The following is a 9,940-nucleotide window of genomic DNA, read 5'->3' as shown; positions in this document are numbered from 1 at the left end:
CAGCTCGGGCTGACTCGAACCGCTGTTGCTCAGAGCTCAAACTCTTGAGCGAGCTCTTAACCAACTGAGCCACTCAGCTGGCCCCATTGGCACATTTTAGAAGTGACTCACAATAGTGCTGATTCAGATATAATGACAGTTGTCTGGATCCTTGAAACTTAACTGTGCTGTTTCCTGGCTTCAGTCTTTTTCATTTACCTTGCAGTAACACATTTCTGAATGTTATCCAAAAAGGAGTTTGCAGGCTATAGTTGTAATTATGGCATCAATCTTTCCCTAGGACCAGAATCTCTTAAAACTACATTAGTGGCTTTATTTGTACCTCTCCCCACCTCCAGTTTTGGTTGTAGCCTAACTTCTAGTATTCACATTGGAAGGATAAACCAAAAATGAATAAAAATGATTACTTAAGGGGGAGAGGAGGGGTCAGGGTAGACGGAATAGGAGCAAAAGTTAAGACTTCTGTATGTATTTTATGTTATAGATTTGACTTTGGAACCATACATAGTTATACAACAACTGAATCAAAATGAAAGCAAATCAGTTCTTAAAAATAAGCCTTCTATAAATGTCCTATTCTATTAGGTGGCAGTTGTTTCAGAATAAAAATTAAAGGATTGTTATGTTCTTGTAGTTGTCAGCTGAGGTATATAGGATCCATTCAATACAAGGGACAGAACCCTTGGTGCTGTTCAAGGAAGGTGCCGTTCGTGGTTTAGAGGCCTTACTTGCAGAGCCCCAGCAGAAAATTGAAACTGTTATCTCTGATGAAGAAGTAATTAAGTAAGTTCCAATACTCAGTAAGTGAATTTTTACCAAAATAAAAATGCACTCTGCATGTTTTTTTATAACATTTTTTGCTTTGTTAAAAAGTATTTTGGGGGCCGGCCGAGTGGCGCGATGGTTGGGGGCTGGCTTGGGGTACCAGAGGGCCCCGATTCGGATCCCGCATGTGAGGGCCAGTGGCACTGCCCTCTACGGCTGGGATGCTGGACAACGGCTCAGCCTGGAGCTGGGCTGCCCTGAATCCCCGGCGACGGTGTAGGCTTCAGCCCCTGTGGCAGTGGGTTGCCATGGGCTACCGCGTGTGGCCAGCAGCCAGCGTGAGTGGCTGGCGGCTGCAGTGAGCGGCCGGCGGCTGCAGTGAGCGGCCGTCCAGAAGCCGGTGACTGATCTGCCTCGCTCAGGAGGAGCGCAATGATGGTGCCAGCTTGGGCCAGTGGGGTGGCGTCCTCCACAACTGGACTGAAGAGCAAGAGGGACAGCGGCTTGTCTGTTCCCCTTCCGCCAATTCCCCGGCACTGTTCCCAGTCCCCCAACTCCCCAATAAAAAAAAACAAAAACAAAAAACAGAAAACATCACTTTAAAAAAAAAAAAGTATTTTGGTTACAAACACAATAGAAGTAACCTAATTAAAAAACATTTATGGACCAGCCGAGTGGCTCAGTTGGTTAAGAGCTTGCTCAAGAATGCAAGCTCTGAACAACAGTGTCACCGGTTCAATTCCCACATGGGCCAGTGAGCTGCGCCCGAGCCGAGCTGCTCCTGAGCTGCCTACAGGTGGCAGGATGGCTCAGCTAGTGAGAGCACATGTTCTTAACAACAAAGTTGCCTGTTCCAGATGGTGGGCTACGCCCACCCGCAACTAAAGACTCACCTTGAGCTGAGCTGCCGCTCGGGCAGCTCAGTGGATAGAGCATGCGCTCTTAACAACAAGGCTGGCTGCTGGTTCAACTCCCACATGGGATGTTGGCTACACCCATCTGCAACTAATTGAACACAGCACCTTGAGCTGAGCTTGTTGCGCCCTCCTAAGATTGAAGGACAGCAAGTTGGCTGTTCCCCTTCCCCAATTCCCCAACACTGTTCCCCTTTCCCAATTCCCCAACACTGTTCCCCTCCCCCAATTCCCCAATAAAAAACCTTAAAAAGAAAAACCCATTTATAAGATAACCAAAATAACATCCCACAAAGCCTCTAGGATGATAGACGATTGAGGAAGCTGTAGGGGCCATATGAGTCTTGTTCTAATGATAGAAAACTGGATAGTCAGCTATTTGAAGATGAAGTAGGTAATCCCACAACAAAAAAAATTATTTGTTTCTGTTACATTGCCCTGACTGCCAAGGTCGAAACCCTTCCCCCAGAAGAAATGTACAGCTTGTTGTTAGTGAAATGATAGTGCTTTGAGCCCTCTATTTCCCAGATTCAGTAATAAAACTGGGGAAATGACTCACCCAAATGATACAGGGAAATTTCATGATTTCACATCTCTTCAATCCCCATTATGCTATCCCATTTTCTGTTCAGTTAGCTTGCTGCCTCTCTATGCCCACCTGAATCAAACTAAATTTCTAAAAGTAAGTGAACAACACGGACAATGGCCAGTTATCTCTTGGACTTCCCTGTTGAATGCCTCTAAAGTGTGAGCAACTGTGTTTTGGAGGAAATCTTTAGGAAAAAAGATACCAGCAGAACATCTGGATTCTAAGAGCCATATTGCCCAAAACTGGATATGCCGCCTTAGTTACAAGCCCCTTACCCTCCTGCGCCTCATTTCCTCTGTCACTTGAAGAAGGCAGTTGAGAACCTAAGGTTTTCCTCTGAACACTAGTCCTAAAACCAACTGAAAAAATGGAGGGGCTGTCAAATAAGTTTGGGAAACACTTTATTGTCACACCCCACTCCCTCCTTGGAAACTTTACAGTTTACATTATTGTCTTTAAATCTCTGGGGAGTTCAGCAGCTTGCGTTTAATCCAGAGATGCATTTGACAGAGAAATGCCTACTCCCCATGGTAGAGATTTTGAAACACTGAATTAAATATTCTCTGATGACTCTGGCTCTCAAAATATTTAATCTAAGATACTCTCATAAATTTAGATTGATGGTATGTTTCTACTGGTGATTTGACATTTTTTTTTTTTAGGTGGACAAAGTTCTTCATGGTATTTAGACATCCTGTTTTAGTCTTCATTACTGAAAAAGTAAGTGATGTGTCTAATTCCTGGCCCATGGTGTGTGGCATTTTAAAATCACATATATTATTTTATAAACTAAAATTGGACTTTAGTATTTCCTCCCAAAAGATTTTTTTATTTTGTGTCTTTTAAATACTACTGGGTTGTCAGAAAAGTCATGACGCATTTTTGCAACGAAAAACAGAAAAAATATGTCATGACTTTTCCGACAACCCAATAAAAAGCTTACTAGTTATATTTCTATGCCTAACTTAAACATTTTATAACATTTTAAATTGGACAAGAGATTTTTAAGCACCTATTGAAGTAATTAGAATGGGGCAACAACTGGTTTTAACATTTAAGCATAGTTGTTTGAAATGAGAATATTTAAAAAATAAAATAACCTTCTTTTGCAGCATGGAAATTACTTTGCTTATGTACAAATGTTTAACTCACGTATCTTAAGCAAATACACACTCTTACTTGGACAAGAAGAAAAAACTGTTATACAGAGTTTTTCTGCATCTGTGGATCGGAAATTCATCTCTTTGATGTCATTGAGTAAGTATTTTCCTTTAAACTTTCAGCAATTGCAAATAGAGGAATATTGCAGGATAGTGCTTTCTTTTGAGTCAGAGTGTGAGGTTTTTGCAGTTTTCTGTTTTAGCACTTCCCTTTGCATGCTTCCTGAACCAGCATTATTGCCTTCGCTTTTCACACTTTGCCATATCTAGGACATGCATTAAGTCAGTGGTTCTCTGCAGGTAACTTTTATGTCTTAAAATTTATCATATCGGGGATGATTGGTTAGCTCAGTTGGTTAGAGCGTCGTACTGTTAAGACCAAAGTTGTGGGTTCAATCCCCGCATGGGCCATTTTGTCTTCACCCTCCCTACAAGAATCAACTATGCCATTGTGGCATGAAAGCAATGTGTAACCAATGACATGGCTGTTCCTCAATAAAATTAAAAAAAAAAAATTATCATGAACAATAGATGATAATATACTAATAAAAAAAGGACGGGAATCACCTTTTATCTTTAACATGTTAAGGTCAGATTCTTTGATATTGTAATTAATGAACTATAAAATATCTAAGGTTTGTATTGAATGGTCTCTGCACTTCTCTTTTCCAACCTTAAGATTTAGTGTACTAGTCTTTGTACAGTGACCAAGACAGGTGGGTAAAAGCTGACTAACAGCACTCTTGGCCTATGCCAGCCATTGTTTTACAGATTTATTTTAATGCTTTGGAGTTTATCTCTGTAAAGGTTTAATGTAAAGGTCTAATGAATAACCCCACTCTTTTTTTTTTTTTAAGATTTTTTTTTTTTATTGGGGAATTGGGGGAAGGGGAACAGACAAATTGCTGTTGTTTTGTTCTTCAGTCTTGTTGTGGAGGACGTTGCTTCACTGGCCCAGGTTGGCACCATCATTGCATTCTTCCCGAGCGAGGCAGATCAGTCACTGGCTTCTGGATGGCCGCTCACTCTGGCTGCTGACTACACACAGTAGCCCATGGCAACCCACTGCAGCAGGGGCTGCATCCTACGCCGTAGCCGGCAATTCACAGCAGTCCAGCTCCAGGTTGAGCTGTTGTTCAGCATCTTAGCTGTAGAGGGCAGTGTCACTGGCCCTCATGTGGGATCCAAACCGGGGCCCTCTGGCATCCCAAGCCAGCTCTTAACTAATGTAGCACTCTGCCAGCCCAATAACCCCACTCTTATGCCTAGGGGAAAAAAATGCTTTTGTGGTCTTCCCTTCCCCCTACCCATTATGGCTTCTTTTGAAGTTGTTTTGAGAAGGTTAAGGGAGGGGATAAAAAAAAGCAATATTTAGGAAACATTTCCATAGTATCACAATTAAAACTTTTTGTGAAATTTTTCAATGTGCAAATGTATGTAATAGCTATTAAGAAAAATGCTCCTATCATTTATCATATCTAGATCAGTGGAATCAACTTAATACTTTTGCTTAAGAGACACTGGTTTTCGTAGGCCGGCCAAGTGGCTCAGTTGGTTAAGAGCTCACTCAAGAGTGCGAGCTCTGAGCAACAGGGTCGCCAGTTAGATTCCTGGCCCGAGCTGAGCTGCCGCTGAGCTGCCAACAGGTGGCAGGATGGCTCAGCTAAAAAAAAATAATAAAGGGCCAGCCGAGTGGCACGATGGTTAAGAACTGGCTTGGGACGCCAGAGGACCCCGGTTCGGATCCTACATATGAGGGCCAGTGACACTGCCCTCTACAACTAAGATGCTGAACAACAACTCAACCTGGAGGTGGGCTGCCGTGAGTCACCGGCGATGGCGTAGGCTGCAGCCCCTGTGGCAGTGGATTGCCATGGGCTACTGTGTGTAGCCAGCAGCCAGCGTGAGCGGCCAGCAGCCGCAGTGAGTGGCCGTCCAGAAGCCGGCGACTGATCTGCCTCGCCTGGGAAGAGTGCAATGATGGTGCCAACTTGGGCCAGTGAAGCGACGTCCTCCACAACTAGACTGAAGAACAAAACGACAGCAACTTGTCTGTTCCCCTTCCCCCAATTCCCCAGCATTGTTCCCATCCCCCAATTCCCCAATAAAAATCTTTTAAAAATAATAAACTAAAATAAAAAAATAAAAAATAATAAAAATAAGAGACACTAGTTTTCTTAAAGTTTAACCTATAGGACATATTTATTGTTAAATAGAAGTTTGTGAGTTATATTTGCTTATTGAACATTGAAGTAAGGGAGTCTAAATGAAAAGATCACAAAATCTTCCTGTAACATAGCTAGAACTACATGGAATTGCTAAAATTCAATTGCTCTACTAAAAAAACAGCAATTTCATATGGTTTTTGGGGTGATAGAGTAACAAGAACTGTAATGTATAGACCAGAGTGCTGATTAATGTCTAATGAGAGATCTGTCCTTTCACTGACTAGAGTATCTGTATTTCTGACAGTCCCCCCTCATATTTTATTACAGGTATTTACAGTTTTTATTTCTTGGCTAATATTATACATTTCTTACTGAGATTTTAATAATACTCCCTCAATTTTAAGTTTATAGTATATCATTTAAGTGAAAGAAAACATAGAGTGAAGTGGTTGTTACATTTGTTAATTTTTCTCATTAGATCTTAGATTGGTAAAATCTCATAAACAGCCTAGTGCATGCATTTAACTATAACAGATAACTAACTGTTCTTTATCCAATAATGAACAACAAATACTTGTTTTCAACAGGCTCTGATGGATGTATATATGAAACCTTGATACCAATACATCCGAGTGACCCAGAAAAAAATCAGAAGGTAGTTAGATCACTGGTGCTCAAGACTGCAGTGTCTGGAAATGCTCGAAATGGTGTTGCCCTCACCATCCTGGATCAAGATCACATAGCAGTCCTGGGACCACCGCTGCCAGCTTCTAAGGGTGACTGAAATCCCATCCATTAAGAAGCGCTTTGGATTTTTCCTTCAAAGTGTGCCTTTTATTCTCTTTTTTTTCTCCTCTATTTATTACCACCCTAATTCACTCTCTTTATCACGATATGCAAATTATTTCTTTCACTTCCTAGTTTTTCTTGAATAGGTCTTTGATTTCATCTTGCATTGGTCAGTCCTCCTAAAACATTTCCTTGTATCACTACCTTGCTCATGACTAATGTCTTAAATAAAAACTGCAGATATCCATGCCAACCCATAGGCACTTGATACATTGGTAAGCCTTGCACTACAGGATTAAATTCGTAGCTTGGCGACATTTTCACAGAATAGAAATTCACTGGACTGGGACAGCTTGAAATTTGAGGACTACCAGTATCTTTTTCTTCTCTGTGACTTTAGAGCAAGATTCTTATCATCACCTCGCCTCCTCACCCCCAAACACCGCTCCACATACACTGACTTGTAGTCTATCATGAAAATCACAGTTGTTCCTGGCTAGTGCAAGATTGGGGTCTCCCAGCCTCACACTATAATACTCAGATTTGTTGTTTAGCAGTCAGGCCTCCCTACAGTCTATAGACCCCATCCCATCTGCCTTTTCCAGTCTCTTCTCCCAACTGCAGAGCAAGAACCGTCTGCTTCACTCAGGCCAGGCTCCCTATTGGCTGCAAACTTGATGTGCCCATCCTTACCTCTGTATTTTGTTGTTATATTTCTCCTACTTATAGGAGCTGCTAGTCATAGTGTAGCTATATGTGCCAGGCATTTTACTTAAGTTATCTCATTTGTATCATTTAATCCTCCCAACAAGCCTATGAGACAAAATATAGTTTTTATCTTCCCTGTTTTGCAAATCAGGAAACTGAGGTGTTAGGTAACTAAGTAGTGAGCTGGAATTTGGCCCAAGCAGGTTGACTATCACGCCATGTTCCCCACCTCACTTTAAGTCCTGGCTCTTACCCACTTTACCATGCTGTGATTCTCTCAACTCCCATCCTTCCTCTTTCTGGTTCCTTCCTGCTCTTCCCAGCAAAAAACCCAGTAACTGCTGTTTGAGTTTTACCTTACCTGAGGTAGAGATCTGTCCCTATCAGATTATTATTAAGACTTTTATAGAGCAGTTTATGCTTTGCAGCAAAATTGAGACGGTACCCAGATATCCCACATGTGCCCTGCCCCCATACTGATACTTTCTTATTGTCATAAGATCTAATTCCTTTGAATTTCTGTGGCAATCACTATTGTCATTACTCGTTTTTATACTTAATAAAGCAAGACTTGTGTGTTTATGGCTTTCCCCAATACCCCCAACAGAAGGCATCATATATTTATTTATACTTGCGATTTTTCTGAACTTATGTGTCTTTTATAGAATGCCTCTCCATATGGAACACAAAGTTTCAAACACTACAGATTTCAAAAGAATTACCACAAGGGACCAGTGGTCAAGTAAGTTTTTACTCTTGGGGATTTTTTCAAATTTACTTATTTTTGTGCCTAATATACTGTAAGTGAGGAGACCTCTTTGGATCTAAATATTTTGGCAATTGTTTATTAAAATAAGCTAAGAAATGTTTTTTACCTGAAAGGTTATATTTAATTTGGTTGTTGTTTTAATAGTTTTATGTTTGTCACTTTCAAAAGACTATAGCTAGTTTTAGATCCGGGAGAACATTAGCTAGTTAAACAACTTGGTTTTAGCTGCTCTTTGGTTTGATCATTTTACTTTTGTATTTTGAACTATACCCCAGGGCTGTTACTTTTCTTAATAAATTAGTCTTTTAGGTTATGTTAAACATTACCATGGAATTACATAACCATACTTAAAGAATTAATATTTAAGCAGACTAGACTGTAAACTTCCTGAGGCAGTAGGGGTCTGTCTTTGTTCTCCATTGTATCTTCAGTGTCTGGCAAAGTTGCTCAATAAGTATTGGTCCTTTAGTGAATGAATATTCACATACAAATATGTAAATCAAGATAATAGGAAGTTCCTGATAATTGTAATTAGAGGATAAAGAGATGCGGTTTTTCAGCATACAATTTAATTCTAATTAATATTTAAACAAATAATTTAACAAATTTCACTACTCAGTTCCACTGCTTTAATACTTTTTTTTTTTTGGAAAGCTTATAAGAGTTTTTTTGAGTCAAACTGATGACAGTTGCCATGAAGCAAAGTCTCAACAGATTGAGAAAATGCTCCCTTTAACACTTATTTTTGATTTCCATGTTCCCTTAAACTTTTTGTTCATATAACTTTTATTTTTATAGTTTTATAATTGGAAATCATTAGATAGGAACAATGTTAAATTCTGCCTTTTTAATTTAGTACATCATAACAGTTTGCCCGTGTTACAGTAGCCTTGGTAATTTAATTATCATGTTAATAGACATGTAATAGTGACAATATTAATTTTAAACTGTTATTTTTAAATGTATATATTGGGGGTGACTGGTTAGCTCAGTTGGTTAGAGCATGGTTGCCAGCTCGGTCCCCGCATGGGCCACTATGAGCTGTGCCCTCCCTAAAAGAGTCAGCTGTGCCATTGTAGCATGAAAGCCATGTGTAACCAATGACCGTGGCTGTTTCCCAATAAAATTAAAAAACAAAAAAAATTATGTATTGGTCAAATTTTCATGAGTCGAGGGTTTCCTTTAAATTATGCTTCATTCATGTGTGAGCAAAAATAAGAACTATGTAAAGCTACCCAATTAATAAGTTGTACATACAAGATTATTCTGGAAAGTTGCTTAAACTCATGTTCTTTTTGTTATATTAAGATTGCTCACCCCATAATTTATCGTTATAAGGTATATGGCTTTGTTGAATAAGATCTTAGAAGAAAAAGGCTTATATTTTTAATAACTTGTTTTGTAGCTCTGGTATTATGGGGAAAACTTGTTTATGCTACATGGAAAATTTCTAACTGTGATTCCGTACAAGTGTGAAGTGTCATCATTAGCAGGTGCTCTTGGAAAACTCAAGCATAGTCAAGATCCAGGTAGGAACTTATGAGTTTGTTTTATTAATATAAACCATTTTATTAACTTCCAGTTTGATATGTAGATTTTTACAACCATCAAATTTACAGAGCCTGTTGAAATTTGCCACTGGAGCCGGCCAAGTGGTGCATTGGTTAGGAGTTGGTTTGGGATGCCAGCTCTGATCAAAGGGCCCTGATTCGGATCCCACATTAGGGCCAGTGATGCTGCGCCCTGTACAGCTGAGATGGTAAACAATGGCTCAACCTGGAGCTGGGCTGCCGCAAGTTGCCGGCCACGGCGTAGTCTGCAGTGGGGCTGCAGTGGGCTGTCATAAAGCTACTCTGAGTGGCTGGCAGCCAGTGTGAGCTGACAAGAGCTGCCATGAGTGGCCGTCTAGTGGCTAGTGACCAATCTGCCTCACCCGGGAAGAGCGCAATGATAATGCCAACATGGGCCAGTGAAGCGACGTCCTCCACAACTAGACTGAAGAGCAGAAGGACAGCAACTTGTCTGCTCCCTTTCCCCCAATTCCCCAATAAAATCTTTTAAAAAAAGTAAAAAAAAAA

The 9,940-nt window shown here is 40.4% G+C and overlaps 1 protein-coding gene across 1 annotated transcript in view; it reads left to right on the top strand.

Moving 5' to 3' along the window:
* NOL11 (nucleolar protein 11) overlaps positions 1-9,940 on the top strand; it is a 36,836-nt gene that overhangs the window by 11,619 nt on the left and 15,277 nt on the right. Inside the window, exons 5-9 of the mRNA XM_019637816.1 lie at positions 2,931-2,988; positions 3,381-3,525; positions 6,184-6,372; positions 7,759-7,835; positions 9,268-9,391. Coding sequence (XP_019493361.1) covers positions 2,931-2,988; positions 3,381-3,525; positions 6,184-6,372; positions 7,759-7,835; positions 9,268-9,391 — 593 coding nt within the window. The remainder of the gene's footprint in view (positions 1-2,930; positions 2,989-3,380; positions 3,526-6,183; positions 6,373-7,758; positions 7,836-9,267; positions 9,392-9,940) is intronic.

The sequence above is a fragment of the Hipposideros armiger genome, unplaced genomic scaffold (genome assembly GCF_001890085.2).
Source record: "Hipposideros armiger isolate ML-2016 unplaced genomic scaffold, ASM189008v1 scaffold_34, whole genome shotgun sequence".
Taxonomy (NCBI): Eukaryota; Metazoa; Chordata; class Mammalia; order Chiroptera; family Hipposideridae; genus Hipposideros; species Hipposideros armiger.
This window is presented reverse-complemented; position numbering and strand designations above follow the sequence as displayed.